This window comes from Antechinus flavipes, chromosome 2 (assembly GCF_016432865.1).
Source record: "Antechinus flavipes isolate AdamAnt ecotype Samford, QLD, Australia chromosome 2, AdamAnt_v2, whole genome shotgun sequence".
NCBI lineage: Eukaryota > Metazoa > Chordata > Mammalia > Dasyuromorphia > Dasyuridae > Antechinus > Antechinus flavipes.
Window position 1 is genome coordinate 685905161 of NC_067399.1, and position 17671 is coordinate 685922831.

The 17671-nt window shown below is 38.2% G+C and overlaps 1 protein-coding gene across 9 annotated transcripts in view; it reads right to left on the minus strand.

Annotated features, from left to right (window-relative positions):
• LOC127552244 (zinc finger protein 420-like) overlaps positions 1 to 17671 on the minus strand; it is a 270922-nt gene that overhangs the window by 185777 nt on the left and 67474 nt on the right. For 4 of the 9 annotated variants that reach the window (XM_051982816.1, XM_051982818.1, XM_051982813.1 and 1 more), the window contains exons 3-5: positions 16822 to 17019; positions 5343 to 7675; positions 3093 to 3219 (exon numbers count right to left, since the gene is read on the minus strand). The exons of 1 other annotated variant lie outside the window; for it this stretch is intronic. In XM_051982816.1, the coding sequence (XP_051838776.1) occupies positions 3093 to 3219; positions 5343 to 7675; positions 16822 to 16924 (2563 nt within the window). In that variant the 5' untranslated portion in view covers positions 16925 to 17019. Of the gene's footprint in view, positions 1 to 1961; positions 2058 to 3092; positions 3220 to 5342; positions 7676 to 16821; positions 17020 to 17671 lie in introns of all 9 variants that reach the window. 4 more of the 9 variants (XM_051982819.1, XM_051982817.1, XM_051982812.1 and 1 more) reach the window with 2 other exon arrangements.

Genomic DNA, 17671 nt, shown 5'->3' on the forward strand with positions numbered 1-17671 from the left:
CCAAATCCCAGCAGCTGTGCCTGGAATTCACACCCTGTGAATGGCCAGCCTCTGCCTAAAATATTTGACAAATTCTAAATTTTTCCTTTTCTCTTTCAATGTCTGATCTCTGACATAAGCACATTCAGTTGTTTTTTCTGATACATTATTTGAATACTAAGCCATACTAAGGCATATGTGATTTTGTTCTGATGCTTTACTTCTTTGAGATAATAATGGCTTATTAATTTTTAGAAAGTTATCATTAAATTTCCCTCCACATTCTTTTAACAAACCCATTTTTTTAAAAATGCAGGAAATCATCCACATCTGAAAATATATATCTCATCCTGAAAACGGAGTTAATCGTCCTGTAGCATAGAAGGACAGAGCACACTATTGCACTCTTCCCCTTTAGAAGTTCAAAACATCCTTGAAGGATTGAGACAATGATCCAAAGGATTTGATCCAGAAATGTACCAGTGCAGTATTAAGTGGTAAATTCTCTCTTGGATAACAAGTATGTACATATATGCATCTTAACAGCCCTTTCTCAGTGATTCCAAATGATCATGATCAGGAATGTGCAGTTTTGGGTGTTCATGGGGTGCTTCCAACAAAAGCTGATGGGTTCTAAGTGCAACAATCTTCCAGATTCATCATGGGAAACCACAACCCTTCTACAAAAAGAGCCCTAAGGAGCCACTCATTGACATGCTGAGGTAGTCTCTTAATTTGAAGTTATCCTTTGTTTATGTTTCTCTTCTTCCATGTGGCAGTTTCTCAAAGGATTTGGTTGGCACCGTGGGTTAAATGTCCAGTAGAGTGTCAGGGAGATAAGCTACTTTACTGTTGTTAAAAAAAAAAAAAAAAAACTGAAGATATTCTGTCCTTTCAAATGATGCTTTTGTGAATTAAACATTATTAAAAAAAAAAAAATAATGTAATATCTGAAACTGAGGTGGAGTACATGTGACATTTAAAGCTATACTTGTCATGAGCCAATGGAAACAATGCTAATTCAGTAATTAGCAACTAATTTCCACTGATTACCAGTTAAAGAAATGACACTGCACCTCTAAACGGGAGCTTGTTCACCTCTCCTTTCATTGTCCATCTCATACATATGTGACTGTTTTCATCACATCCGTTTCAGAATCAGAATAGAACTGAGGGTACAAGGGGAAAAGTGTGAACAGGGCCTTGAAATCAGCAAGATCTGAGTGTTCATCCCACCTCAGCAACTTGCTAGTCAACTTACAAGACCTCTGTCTGCCTCAGTGACTTTATCTGTAAAAAGGGCACAATAATGGCACCCAAGTCCCAGGGTTCTCCTGAGGATAAAATGAGACAAAACAGACACATTCCATGACCCAGCAAGTGCGGTATAAATGCTAGGGATGGTATTTCATTTTGACCATTATCTCCCCAATTTTACTCTCCTTCTTAAACCATCATTATCTTAATTACTTAGTGATTTAGGGAGGCACCAATTTATCTGGTCCACAGAGGGTTTCTACAGACTTACTAGTGCACTGTCTGCCCCAGCTGTCTGTGACCTCCAGGAGAGGAGGGGAAGTCCCTCACCTCTCCTTATGTTCCTGGGGCACAGCCCAGGGCCTGGCTTATAGCAGGTACTTAAAAGTTTGCTGACTTGGAGAAGTTCTAAGAACTGGCTCATCTGGGACAATCTGATCCCCTTTTGGCACTTTCAGGAGAATTCCATTGCCCCAAAGTGCAAACAATGTTTACTTATATGATCCCACATAATCATGGGAAGGGACCATGGAGTGCCTCCCACTCATTTTACAAATGGGAAACTGAGATTCAGTGACTGGCAGAGGAGAATCTGAGAAAGATCTTCCTAAAAAGTATCTGAAAAATAATTCCAAGGCTGGTCTTTCTCCCCAACCCTGCATTTTCTTGGGGGTAACTCCCAGAAGTCACTAGTACTGCTCATGTCCTGCTATCATCTCACTCACCTGGAGAGCGGCTCCTCAGGCCTTCTTGGTCCAGCATCCAGGGTACTTGTCTTTGCTTAATATACGAGATCACATCTTCTCTGAGAACTGGAAGCCCTGGGCATGGAAATCATGGAGGGATCAAGAGAGAAGCTTGAAATTGAGTTTTCTTTAGGGAATGGGGAGAGGATCCAGAGCTGCTCCATTGAGATTCAGCTCATTATATTGAAATAGAAGTTTGTGGTCACCCACAAGTGCCTGTAATGCAAGACATCTTTGATAAAGTTTGTCCCATTACTCTGTTGTACACCTTTTTTGGAGAAAGAGTCAAATGCTTTTCCCCCCTTCCCCTCCTCTTGCCCTATGAGGCTCCATTCTGGCAGAGGGTTCTAAGCCCACACCTGCATAAAAAGTGTTATTGGGCCTGAAGTAATATTATGCCATACATGCTTCTATCAATTCTTTATCTGGATGCAAATCACAGCTTTCTTCATTGTTCTTTTTCATTAATTTGGGTATTTAGAATTGTCAAAGTATCTTATTTCCTGGAAATTTTTTCTTAAACAAAAAAAAATTTTAATTGTTTGTATTGTAAAAAAAAGCATAAGCCACAGCACCTGGCAAACAACATCTGGAAAGAAATGCTGGTTCCCTTCCTTTCCTTTCCCACCACTGGTGCTAGAATGTGAGGGCAATAAGCAGGAAGATCAAGGACAAGTTTCCTGTATTAGAAACAACCGTGGGTTTTGGGCTACAGAGAGATGCTTGCTAAAAAGAAGTATTCCCAATTCTGGCCCCGAGCCAAAGAGGGACAGGTTTTCAGCTATAATTGTGGGAGCAATTTTCAGAGCTCTGGTCGACCAGTCTGTGTCCAGGTAGAGGTCAGCCAAAATAAGCTCAGAGTAGCTCCTTGGGTAAGATGCTTCCACACTGGTTTCATCTCTGACTTGAAGCTACCTAGAAGTGGTAAGAGACACCTTCAGAAGCAACAAAGGACACCTCAGTTTTCTATCATACAAGGAAAAGACATACAAGAGGACACAGCAGACCAGCACTTCCTCCTTCCTGAATGATACACCCCCAAACCCACCCAGGAAATGAAGCTATGCCCTTTGATTGCAGATTCAGAGTTACCCCAGGAAATGTCCTTACCCAGGGACAGCAGGTTCTGGGCATTCTCCAGCATGACTTCCTTGTACAACTCCTTCTGGGGAAGGTCCAAGAGGTCCCACTCCTCTTGGGTGAAGTCCACAGCCACATCCCTGAATGTCACCAACTCCTAAAGAACCAAATCACAAGATGAATTCTGAGGTGACTTTCAGCTCTACAAGAATCCAACTAACCCTCTCCAATTTACAAGAGGAAACTCAAGCAGAGAAGGGATTATCTCAAAGCTGAGGCCATTTCTGAGGGTCAGAGTCAACTCCTGAAACCATGGGTATCAAGAGTCTTACTGCGTTTTCAGAAAAGCATTTTATAGAAGCAGTTGGAAGAAAGCTGAGAAATGTCTGATTATTGAGTGCATTTCCTTGTGGAATGAGGAAGAGTTTGTGTTTTATCTGTGAGGTAGATGGATCTTTGGAGAGCAAGAGGGTGATGGGAAGTTTCTTCCTTAGCAGAAGTGATTCAAGTCGTGGCTGACCTTCCTGCTCTTCCCTCTGCTCACAATTTATCTCATTCCCAGCCCCTATGTCAGCAAAGGCTGCCCTGCAACTCCTTCTGATGCTATGATCCACAGTGGTGGAGGCTCTCGGGGAATTATCTGTCTCCTAAAAATTCCTCGATGTTTATTTGCCATATTCCCCTTGTCCATCAGAGAGAGACAGAAAAAGACCTCAGGGAGATGGGAGATGGAATGAATGTCTCTTCTGTCCTTGTTCGCTGTTATATACTCTATTATAATTACATCATTGTAGGTGTCAATCTTGTAGAACTATGTTAAGTACTGAGTACATGTACTGAATTAGGCAACTCACAGCTAAACTAGGTAACCATTGTCTTACCTATTGCTCTGAGTTAACACCTTGTTTCAATTATGCTTCTCCAGAGTTCTGGCTCATTACAGTTGTATATACTATACATAAAGTAGAGCTAACTATAACTAACTGGTCAGTTTGCTAAATTCCTTTATGCTTCTAGGCTGCCATTCAATGTAACAACCTGTTATGTTCCTTTAATGGGGTCTTCCCAATTTTCTTGGGTAATCCTTTTGGTCTTTCAGCACTATTTCACATTTCCCTCTGCTGGTTCTTATTTTCCTCTCCATTTTCTCTATAACCTGTTCTCCTAAATAAGTTACCTTTTGGTAAGGAGAATGGCCTTTGTGAACTTGGGACATGTTTGGTTCTAACTAGGAAGGGCTACCCTGACCTCCTCATGGTTATGCACATTTCAGCTTTACTTTTCTTTATTTGTTCACTTCTGGGCAACTGAGGAAGTTATTGTTCTTTTACACTTTTTGAGATTGCCATGGATTGCTGAATCTTTCTTTTTCTCAAGGGAGAACTTCTTCATCCACAGGATAACTTTTCAGTAAAGGAAGGAAGTCCTGATGGATGACTCATCTCCAACTGATTCCTTAACTCGCACCCAAGAGAAGATATTGCAAAGCTTTCCTTCACAAGCCTCCCACAGGCCCCCTTTACAACAGGAAAGGGACTTAATGCCCTCCAAACCTTCTCTTAAAGAGAAAACCCAGCTACCTCCTCATAATCACTGGCTCTCCTCCTTTGGGACTTTTCTGACTGGGCCACAAGTCCCTGAATCAAGAGGCTCCTTCCCAGGCAGACCTCTTTCCATATTTCTTATGCCTCTGGATTTCTTTTGATCATTGTCAAAATGCAGGAATAGAAAACTGAAATTCTGGCATGGAAACTCTTCCCAAAGAAAGAGAAGAGAGAATAGACAGGAAATAAGAATGTGCAAAACTGAATGAGACTAGAGGAAATGAAATAAACAACAATTAACAATCAAAAAATCTGCCCTTGCTGAAGGGAAATACACACCAGGGACATAGAAAAGAAAAGGATGGGAGCTTTCAGGGAAGGGCATTGGTTAAAAATAATGGACAGTCTTATGAAGGAAATGGCCAAAGAGAACTGGTCCCTTCTGGAAAAGAAAATGAAAATGTAACAGAAGGAATCCCCAGCTCATCCATAGTGTTCTAAAAATCAAACCCGGGATCCCAAACTAAACCCATGGCTACATACTGCTAGGCTGGTAGTAGTCACCTGTAATACATAGTCCTACCAGCCTTGAGGAGAAAGATCTTCTCATATAAGGGATCTGGCTGACTTCTGTAGGCTGATCTGTCCCAGTGTTCTCTACCACATTCATTTTCATGCTTATTTTAATGCTTCAATCAGATTTTTCTACAAAACCCTTTTCATATACATTACTTACATAAGATTTCCTTCCAGAGTGGATTTTCTGATGTACAGCAAGATCTCCCTTGTAGCTAAAAGCCTTTCCACGTTGTATACATTCATAAGGCTTCTCCCCAGAGTGGATTTTCTGATGCACAGCAAGATCGCTCTTCCTTGTAAAAGCCTTTCCACACTGGTTACAATCATAAGGTCTCTCTCCAGTGTGAATTCTCTGATGTATAATAAGAATCTTCTTGATGCTAAAAACTTTTCCACAGTGGTTACAATCATAAGCTTTCTCTCCGCTGTGTATTCTCTGATGCAGAGTAAGAGCTCTCTTGCATCTAAAAGCCTTTCCACAATGGTTACATTCATAAGGTTTCTCTCCAGTGTGGATTCTCTGATGTACAGTAAGAACTCCCTGATATCTAAAAGCCTTTCCACACTGGATACATTCATAAGCCTTCTCCCCAGGGTGGGATCTCTGATGTATAATAAGATCGCTCTTCCTTCTAAAAGCCTTTCCACACTGGTTACATTCATAAGGTTTCTCTCCAGTGTGGATTCTCTGATGTACAGTAAGAAGTCCCTGGTATCTAAAAGCCTTTCCACATTGGATACATTCATAAGCCTTCTCCCCAGAGTGGGATCTCTGATGTACAATAAGATCGCTCTTCCTTCTAAAAGCCTTTCTACACTGGTTACATTCGTAAGGTTTCTCTCCAGTGTGGGTTCTCTGATGTACAATAAGATCGCTCTTCCTTCTAAAAGCCTTTCTACACTGGTTACATTCGTAAGGTTTCTCTCCACTGTGTATTCTCTGATGCAGAGTAAGATATCCCTTGTATATAAAAGCCTTTCCACAGTGGTTACATTCATAAGGTTTCTCTCCAGTGTGGATTCTCTGATGTACAGTAAGATACCCTTTGCTTCTAAAAGCCTTTCCACACTGGTTACATTTATAAGGTTTCTCTCCACTGTGTATTCTCTGATGTAAAGTAAGATATCCCTTGCTTCTAAAAGCCTTTCCACACTGGTTACATTCATAAGGTTTCTCTCCAGTGTGTATTCTCTGATGTATAATACAATCCCTTTTGGTGCTAAAAGCCTTTCCACAATGGTTACAATCATGAGATTTCCCTCCAATGTGTACTTTCTGATGTTCAGTAAGATTTCTCTTGTATCTAAAATCCTTTCCACACTGGTTACATTCATAAAGTCTCTGTCCACTGTGTATTCTCTGATGTACAGTAAGATGTCTCTTGCATCTAAAAGCTTTTCCACAATGGTTACAATCATAAGGTTTCTCCCCAGTGTGAATTCTCTGATGTATAATAAGAATCTTCTTGATGCTAAAAACCTTTCCACAGTGGTTGCAATCATAAGGTTTCTCTCCACTATGTATTCTCTGATGCAGAGTAAGATCTCTCTTGCATCTAAAAGCCTTTCCACAGTGGTTACATTCATAAGGTTTCTCTCCAGTGTGGATTCTCTGATGTACAGTAAGATATCCCTTGTATCTAAAAGCCTTTCCACATTGGTTACATTCATAAGGTTTCTCCCCAGTGTGAATTCTCTGATGCATAATAAGAATCTTCTTGATTCTAAAAGCCTTTCCACAATGGTTACAATCATAAGGTTTCTCTCCACTGTGTATTCTCTGATGTATAGTAAGATGTCTCTTGCTTCTAAAAGCTTTTCCACAGAGGTTACATTCATAAGGATTGTCCCCAGTGTGGATTCTCTGATGTATAGTAAGATCTCCTTTGCATTTAAAAGACTTTCCACAGTTACATTCATAAGGTTTCTCTCCAGTATGCGTTCTCTGATGTACAGTAAGACCTTCCTTGCATCTAAAAGACTTTCCACAGTTACATTCATAAGGTTTCTCCCCAGTGTGGATTGTCTCATGTCGAATAAGAGCTACCTTGCTTGTAAAACCCTTTCCACAATGGTTACATTCATAAGGTTTCTCTCCAGTGTGGATTCTCTGATGGGTAACAAGTGCTACCTTCTGTATAAAGGCCTTTCCACAGTGGTTACAATCATAAGGTTTCTCTCCAGTGTGTATTTTCTGATGTACAGTAAGAGTTCCCTTGCTTCTAAAAGCTTTTCCACAGTGATTACAATCATAAGGTTTCTCTCCAGTGTGGATTCTCTCATGTCTAATAAGAATTCCCTTTTGTCTAAAACACTTTCCACAGTAGTTACATTCATAAGATTTCTTGCCAGTTTGAATTTTCTCTTGTGTAACACAGATTTCTCTCCAAGTGAAGTCACAGGGACTTATGGATGGTGGCCTGTGAGGTTTTACCCCAGAAAGGCTTATTTCCTCAGTAGTGTCCTTCATTTCAATGCTCTTCTCTTGCTCTGAAAAAACAACCAACAACAAACAGTAAAATAGACACTATCCACACATATATATTAATATCCCCTTCCCTTCTTAAAATGAACACAAGTTGAGTCATTTTGTATTTGCAAAGGCAAAAGAGAAAAATCTTGTTTCTTTTTTTTTTTTTTTACTAAAACTTTATTTTCAAAATATATGTATAGATAGTTTTCAACATTCATTCTTCTCTTTTTTAAATTTAAATTTCATTTTATTTAATAATAACTTTGTATTGACAGAATCCATGCCAGGATAATTTTTTTACAACATTATCCCTTGCACTCACTTATGTTTCGTTTTTTTCCCCTCCCTCCCTCCACCCCCCCCCCCAAGATGGCAAGCAGTCCTATATATGTTAAATATGTTCAACATTCATTCTTGCAATACCTTGTGTTCCAAATCTTTTCTCCCTTCCTTCTCCCACCCACCTCCTCTACATAGCAAGTAATCCAATGTATGTTAAAATAGGTATCATTTTTCTCTACATACTTCCACAATTTTTATGCTGCACAAGAAAAATCAGATGAAAAAGGAAAAAAAAATGAGAAAGAAAACCAAATGTAAAAAAACCACCAAAAAAATAAGTGAAGTACTAGGTTGTGATGCTTACTCAATCCCCACAGTCCTCTCTCCACTACAGAAAAGTCAGCTACAAACATTTTTGCACACGTGGAAGGCCTTTTCCCTTCTTTATAATCTCTTTGGGACACAGGTTCAGTAGAGACACTGCTGGATCAAAGGTTACGCACACTGTGATAGCCCTTTGGGCATAGTTCCATATTGCTTTCCAGAATTACTGGATTAATTCACAACTCCACCAATAATGTATTAGTGTCCCAGTTTTTCCCCATTCCTTTCAACATACATCATTATCTTTCCCTGTCATCTTAGCCAATATGAACTATCTGGTACTTCAGAGGGGTCTTAATTTATATTTGTGACCAATAGTGATTTAGAGCATTTTTTCATAGGACTAGAAATGATTTTTATTTTTTCATCTGAAAATTGTCTGTTTAAATCCTTTGACTATTTATCAACTGGAGAATGGCTTGCATTCTTATAAATTTGAGTCAGTTCTGAGAGAAAAGTCTTCAAAATGTAGAATCAATCACTTAAAAATCCAATAGCTCACATCCCAAGAATGATTTAATTTCTAATGACCTTCAGCACAAATACATTGGATTCTCACAGTCAACCTGGGACCACACAGAAAGTGCCTTCATTCTCACTGCTTGTACACCTCAGGCCGCCAGTGCAGAGGAATTGAGTGACTTGACCCAAATGCCCGCATCTGTGCCTGGAATTCACACCTTGTGAATGGCCAGCCTCTGCCTACAGTATTTCACAAATTCTAAATTTTTCCTTTTCTCTTTCAGTGTCTGATCTCTGACACAATTACATTCATTTTTTTTTTTTCTGGTACATTATTTGAATACTAAGGTTGTTGGGTTTTTTCTGGGGGATTTTCATATTTCATCTCAGGCATATGTGATTTTGCTCTGATGCTTCACTTCTTTAAGAAATCATGGCTTATTTATATTTAGAAATTCATCATTACATTCCCCTCCACATTCTTTTAATAAACCCAATTTTTTTAAAAAAGGAGGAAATCATCTACATCTGAAAATATATGTCTCATCCTGAAAACAGCATTAATCATTCTGAGTCATGGAAGGACAGAGCATGCTATTGCAACCTATCCTTTTAGAAGTTCAAAAAATCTTTGAAGAATCGAGACAACGGTCCAAGGGATTTGATCCAAAAATGTGCCAGTGCTGTATTAAATGATAAATTCTCCCTTGGACAACAAGTATGTGCACAGCTTAACAACTTAACATCTCCAGGGCCAATTGGATCCACCAGTGAATTCTCCCAAATATTTAAGGAACAATTACTTCCAATAGTACGTCATCTATTTGGAAAAAATATGTGAAGGAGTACTGCCACATTTCTTGTACGACACAGTTATGACACTGCTACCTGAAACACAAAGGGCTTAAACATAGAAAAAAATTACAGACCAATATCCCTGTTGAACACTGATGTACAAATTCTAAATGACATATTGGCAAAGAGATTACAGCAACTTATAAGCAGAATAGTACACTACAACCCATTAGGATTTATACCAGCAATGCATGGCTGGTTCAGGTTCAGGAAAACTTATTACAGGTGACCACATCAATAACAAAACCAACCAAAATCATATTATAATTCCAATAAAAGCAGAAAAAGCTTTTGACAAAATACAGTACCCATTCCTATAAATAAACACTAGAGGGCATGAGGATACAGGGAACTTTCCTTAAAACAATAAGCAATACTTCGTTAAAACCTATAGAAAGCATTATATGAAATGGACAGAAGCTAGATGCATTCCCAGTAAAATCAGGAGTTAAATTATCACCACTATTATTCAACATTGTTCTAGAAATGTTAGCTTTATGGATGAGCAAAGAAAAAGAAACAAAAGGAATTAGAATAGGAAACGAGAAAATAAAACTATCACTCTTTGGAGGTGATATGAGATACTTTGAGAATCCTAGAAAACCATCAAAATATCTACTGAAAACAATTCACAGCTTTAGCAAAATTGCAGTATATAAAATGAAGCCACACAAATCATCATCATTTCTTCATATTACTGATAAAGCCCATAAGCAAGACATACAAAGAGAAATTCCATTGAAAATATCTATAGACAAAATAAAATAATTGGGGAGCAAGCTGCCAAGACAAACCAAAATATAATATGAACACAATTACCAAACACTTCTCACACAAAGAAAATTAGATCTAAACAAAAATATTAATTGTTCATGGCCAGGTAAAGCACAATTCTGCCTAAATTGGTCTATTTGTTCAGTGCCATATCAAACTGCAAAAACATTTTATAGAACTAGAAAAAAACAACAAAAGCTATCTAGAACAACAAAAGGTCAAGAATATCAAGGGATTTACAAAAACAAAACAGAAAGGATGGTGGTTTAGCAGTACCAACCCTAGAACTATGTTACAAAGCAGCAGCAATCAAACCACTTGGTACTGGCTAAAAAATAGAGTTGGGCATCAGTGGAACAGATGATATGTATAGGACACAATTATCAAAGCCTATGGCAATGTAGTATGTGATAAGCCCCCAAACTCAAGGAATGGAATAAGAATTCTCTGTGTGTCAGAAATTGCTGGGAAACATGGACAATAACATGTCAGAGACTCAGCATAGACCTACATCTTATACTCTATGCAAAATAAGGGCAAAATAGGAACATGATCTGGGCATAAAGGATGATACCATAAACCAATTAGGAGAACAAAGAATAATTTATCTATCACATCTTTGCAGAAGGGAGGAATTTATGAGCAAGGAAGCACTAGACAACATTATCAAAGGCAAAATGGACAACTTTGATAACAATAAATTAAAAGTTTTTGCACAAAGAAACCACTAGAAACAAGAGTAAGAGGGAAGTAGAAAGCTGGGGGAAAAATCTTTAAGGCCACTATATTTGATAAAGATTTCATTTCTAAGATATATAACGAACTGTTGTAAATTTATAAGAATGCAAGTCATTCCTTAATTGATACATGGTCAAAGGATAGCAACAGACAATTTTCAGATGAGGAAATTAAAGCCAATTAGAGTTATATGAAAAAAAATGCTCTAAATCACTATTGATAAGAGAAATGCAAATTATACAACTCTGAGCTACCACCTCACACCTCTCAAATTGGCTAAGATGACAGGAAAAGATGATAAATATTAAAGGGGATGTGGAAAAGTGGGACACTAATGGATTGTTGGGGGACTTCTGAAATGATCCAACCACTGTGGAGAGTAATTTGGAATTTGTCCAAAGGGCTATCAAACTGTGCATACCCTTGGATCCATAAGTGTCTCTACAGGCTCTTTATCCCAAAGACATCATCAAAAAGGGACAAGGACCCACACATGCAACGATGATTGCAGAAGCTCTTTTTGTGGTAACACAGAAGTGGAAATGGAATCGACAATTGGGGAATGGCTGAACAAGTTGTGGAACATGAAGATTATGGACTACTTTTATTATTTTAAATCAGTAATTTATTTGAAACTACCACACGGGTCTCCTCTTTTTTTTTTTTTCTTTTTTTAAAAATAATTATAACTTTTTATTGACAGAACCCATGTCAAGGAAATTTTTTACAACATTATCTCTTGCACTCACTTCTGTTCCGATTTTTCCCCTCCCTCCCTCAACTCCCTCCCCAGGTGGCAAGCAATCCTACACATGTTAATTTTGTCACGGTATATCCTAGGTACAATATTTGTGTGCAGAACTGAACAGTTCTCTTGTTGCACAGGAAAAATTGGATTCAGAAGGTAAAAATAACCCGGGAACAAAAATGCAAACAGTTTACATTCATTTCCCAGTGTTCTTTCTTTGGGTGTAGCGGCTTCTGTCCATCACTGATCAAGTGAAACTGAGTTAGATCCTGTCTTTGTCACAGAAATCCACTTCCATCAGAATATATCCTCATACAGTATTGTTGTGGAAGTATATAATGATCTCCTGGTTCTGCTCATTTCACTTAGCATCAGTTCATGTAAGTCTCGCCAGTCCTCTCTGTATTCATCCTACTGATCATTTCTTACAGAAAAATAACATTCTATAACATTCATATATCACAATTTACGCAGCCATTCCCCAATTGATGGGCATCCATTCATTTTCCAGTTTCTAGCCACTACAAACAGGGCTGCCACAAACATTTTGGCACATACGGTCCCTTTCCCTTCTTTAGTATCTCTTTGGGGTATAAGCCCAATAGTAACGCTGCTGGATGAAAGGATAGGCCCAGTTTGATAACTTTTTGGGCAGAATTCCAAATTGCTCTCCAGAATGGTTGGATTCGTTCACAACTCCATCAACAATGCATCAGTGTCTTAGTTTTCCTGCATGTCCTCCAACATTCATCATTATCTTTCCCTGTCATCTTAGCCAATCTGATAGGTGTGTAGTAGTATCTCAGAATTGTCTTAATTGCATTTCTCTGATCAATAGTGATTTGGAACACTCTTTCATATGAGTGGAAATAATTCTAATTTTATCATCTGAAAATTGTCTGTTCATATCCTTTGACCATTTATCAATTGGAGAATGGCTTGATTTCTTACAAATTAGAGTCAATTCTCTATATATTTTGGAAACGAGGCCTTTATCAGAACCTTTAACTGTGAAAATGTTTCCCCAGTTTGTTGCTTCCTTTCTAATCTTGTTTGCATTAGTTTTGTTTGTACAAAAGCTTTTTAATTTGATGTAATCAAAATTTTCTATTTTGTGATCAATAATGATCTCTAGTTCATCTCCATAAGTCTGAGACGTAAACTATCCTATGTTCCTCTAATTTATCTATAATCTCATTCTTTATGCCTAAATCATGGACCCATTTTGATCTTATCTTGGTATACGGTGTTAAGCGTGGGTCCATTTCTGCCTTACTAATTTCTAGTTTTACCAGCAGCTTTTGTCAAATAATGAATTCTTATCCAAAAAGTTAGGATCTTTGGGTTTGTCAAACACTAGATTGCTATAGTTGACTATTTTGTCTTGTGAACCTAACCTATTCCACTGATCAACTAATTTATTTCTTAGCCAATACCAAATGGTTTTGGTGACTGTTGCTTTATAATATAGTTTTAGATCAGGTACAGCTAGGCCACCTTCATTTGTTTTTTGTTTTTTTTTCTCATTAATTCCCTTGAGATTCTAGACCTTTTGTTCTTCCATATGAATTTTGTTGTTATTTTTTCTATATCTTTTTTTGGGAGTCTGATTGGTATAGCACTAAATAAATAGTTTAGAGAGTATTGTCATCTTTATTATATTCGCTAGGCCTATCTTATGGACCGTTATTGCTCTAAATAAATGATGAACAAGGTGATTATAGAAAGATGTGGCAATGTTTATTTCAACTGAGTGAAACAAGCTCAACCAAGAATATAGTGTACACAATAACAATGAGGATGTGCAATGGTCAACCAGAAAAGGATCGGTTCTTCTCAGTAGTTCAGGGATTCCAAGCAGTCCAGAGAGACATTCTTTATATATATATGTGTGTGTGTGTGTGTGTGTGTGTGTGTGTGTGTGTGTGTGTATGTGTGTGTGTAAGGATTATTAAAGCTGTTTACTTTCAGAACATATGCATAGATCATTTTTCAACATTAACCCTCGCAAAATCTTGTTTTCCAATTTTCCCTCCCCTTGACCTAACTCCTCCCCTAGATGTTAAGTAATCCAATATATGTTAAATATGTAGAAATCTATGTTAAATCCACTATATGCATACATATTTATACAATTATCTTGTGGCACAAGAAAAATCAAATTAAACAGGAGAAAAAATGAGAAAGTAAAATGTAAGCAAATAACAAAAAGAGTGAAAATGCTATTTGTGAACCACACTCAATTTCTACACTCCTTTCTCTGGGTGCAGATGGCTCTCTTCATCACAACATCATTGGAACAGGTCAGAATCATGTCATTATTGGAGACAGCCACTACTTGCATCAGAATTGATCATCACATAATCTTCTTGTTGCCCAGTACAATGATCTCCTTTTTTCTGCTCATTGCACTTAGCCTCAGTTCATGTAAGACTCTCTAGGCCTCTCTGAAATCATCCCACTGATCGTTTATTATAGAAAAAAAACATTCCAAGACATTAATATGTCATAACTTATTCGGCCATTCCCTCACTGATGGGCATCCACTCATTTGACAGTTTCTTGCCACTACAGAAAGAGCTGCCATAAACATTTTTCCACACGTGGGTCACTTTCTGTCCTTTAAGATCGCTTTGAATCTCAATAGACTTTGGACAGAAAATGTCTTCTGAATCTACAAAAAGAACTCACGAGACTGAATGTAAATCAACACATTCTATGTTCACTTCTTTTTTTTTCCCTATATTTTTAATCTCTCCCAGGGTTTTTCCCTTTCCTCTGAATTTTCTTTCAAAACATGATTCATTACAAAAAGAAATTCCACTTAAAGTAACTACTGATTGTATAAAATATTTAGGAATCAGAAACTTTATGAGCAAAACTACAAAACACTTTCCACACAAATTAAATCTGATTTAACCAACTGGAAAAACATTAAATCCTCTGGGATTGGGCAAACAAATATAATAAAGATGACAATACTACCTAAATTAATCTATTTATTTAGCGCTATACCAATCAGACTCCCAAAAAACTACTTTGATGAACTAGAAAAAATAACAACAAAGTTCATATGGAAAAACAAAAGGTCAAGAATTTCAAGGGAATTAATGAAAAAAAAAATCAAATGAAGGTGGCCTAGCTGTACCAGATCTAAAATTATATTATAAAGCAGCGTTACTAAAACCATCTGGTATTGGCTAAGAAATAGACTAGTTGATCAATGGAATAGGTTCGGTTCAAAGGACAAAACAGCCAATAACTTTAATAATATAGTGTTTGACAAACCCAAAGACCCCAGTTTCTGGGATAAGAATGCATTACTTGACAAAAATTGCTGGGAAAATTGGAAATTAGTATGGCAGAAACTAGGCATTGATCCATACTTAACACCGTACACCAAGATAAGGTCAAAATAGGTTCATGACCTAGGCATAAAGAATGAGATTATAAATAAATTGGAAGAGCATAGAATAGTTTACCTCTCAGACCTGTGGAAGAGAGAGGAATTTATGACCAAAGAAGAACTAGAGATCACTATTGACGACAAAATAGAAAATTTTGATTATATCAAATTGAAAAGTTTTTGTACAAACAAAACAAATGCAGACAAGATTAGAAGGGAAACAATAAACTGGGAAAACATTTTTACAATCAAAGGTTCTGATAAAGGCCTCATTTCCAAAATATATAGAGAATTGACTCTAATTTATAAGAAATCAAACCATTCTCCAATTGATAAATGGTCAAAGGATATGAACAGACAATTCTCAGACGAAGAAATTGAAACTATTTATAGACATATGAAAATATGCTTCAAATCATTATTAATCAGAGAAATGCAAATTAAGCTGACTCTGAGATACCACTACACACCTGTCAGATTGGCTAGAGTGACAGGGAAAGATAATGAGGAATGTTGGAGGGGATGTGGGAAAACAGGGACACGGATACATTGTTGGTGGAATTGTGAACACATCCAGCCATTGTGGAGAGCAATTTGGAACAATGCTCAAAAAGTTGTCAAACTGTGCATATCCTTTGATCCAGCAGTGTTTCTACTGGGCTTATACCCCAAAGAGATATTAAAGAAGGGAAAAGGACCTGTATGTGCCAAAATGTTTGTGGCAGCCCTATTTGTAGTGGCTAGAAACTGGAAAATGAATGGATGCCCATCAATTGGAGAATGGTTGAGTAAATTGTGGTATATGAACGTTATGGAATATTATTGTTCTGTAAGAAATGACCAGCAGGATGAATACAGAGAGAGGCTTGGAGAGATCTACATGAACTGATGCTAAGTGAAATGAGCAGAACCAGGAGATCATTATATACCTCAACAACGATACTGAATCAGGATGTATTCTGATGGAAGTGGATCTCTTCGATAAAGAGAGCTAATTCAGTTTCAATTGATCAAAGATGGACAGAGGCAGCTACACCCAAAGAAAGAACACTGGGAAATGAATATAAACCCCTTGCATTTTTGTTTTTCTTCACGGGTTATTTATACCTGCTGAATTCAATTCTCCCTGTGCAACAAGAAAACTGTTCGGTTCTGCACACATATATTGTACCTAGGATATACTGTAACCTATACAACATGTAAAGGACTGCTTGCCATCTGGGGGAGGGGGTGAAGGGAGGGAGGGGAAAAATCGGAACAGAAGTGAATGCATGGGATAATGTTGTAAAAAAAATTACCCTAGCATGGGTTCTAGCAATAAAAATTTATTCAAAAAAAAAAAACATGATTCATAAAGCAATATGAATTTAAAATAAATCATTTCACTACAATTAAAAAAAAAAAACAAAAAACAATTCCAAGTCAGGTCTCTCTCCCGGAAACCCAGCATTTCCTTCAGGCTACCTCCTAAAAGCCTATTGTAATGCTCATATCCCTGCTATCACCTTACTCACCTGGAGAGCAGCTCCTCAAGCCTTCTTGATCCAGCACCCAGGGGGCTTCCCTCTGCTTAAAATACGAGATCACATCTTCTCTGCCAACTGGAAGCCTGGGCATGTAAATCAGGGAGGCATTAAGGAGAAAAGCTTGAAATTTACTTCTCTTTAGGGAATGGGGTCAGGATCCAGGGCTGCTCCACTCAGAGATTCACCCTGTTACATTGAAACAAATGAATGTATCATCACCCGCCGGTGTTTGTAAATCAAGAAAAACATAATAGCGTTTGTCACATCATCCTGTTGTTTTTTGGATAAAGAGTCAAATGCTCTTCCCCCAAAGTGTTAAGGTGTTAGCTTCCATTCAGGCAGAAGCTTCTAACCTGAGTAAAAAGGGCTACTGGGCCTGCGCAGCCTCCAGCCTTAGCACACCTGCTTAATGGAATAGATCCATTCCCTAGTTTCCATCAGGGCCTCTAAAGGGGAACAGCTGAACCAAGGAAAGGGGGAAGCCTGTGTCCCGAGGTCTACCTAGGAGCTGGGGAGGACTGCGGGGACGCCCTAGTGGAGTCTGGGCTGGGAGTCGCTAAAGGGAAAGTGCAGACAAGGAGCCGCAAGTCTGGGACCGATGGAAACCAGCCTAAGGAGGGTTCACTTAAGGGGGCCGGGAAAGAGCTTTGGTCACTGGGTCCATGGTGCGCTCCTGGCGGTAGGAAGGGGGGGTCTCGAGGATCCCTGAGGAGGTTCGGTCTTAAGGAGGATGTAAATCAATAAGCAAGAGGTGGGGACAGGGAGGGACCGGACCCCTGGGTCCTGATCAAAAAGCTGAAATCAGGACTCCCGGCTTACTAGGGAGAAAGTCTTCAAT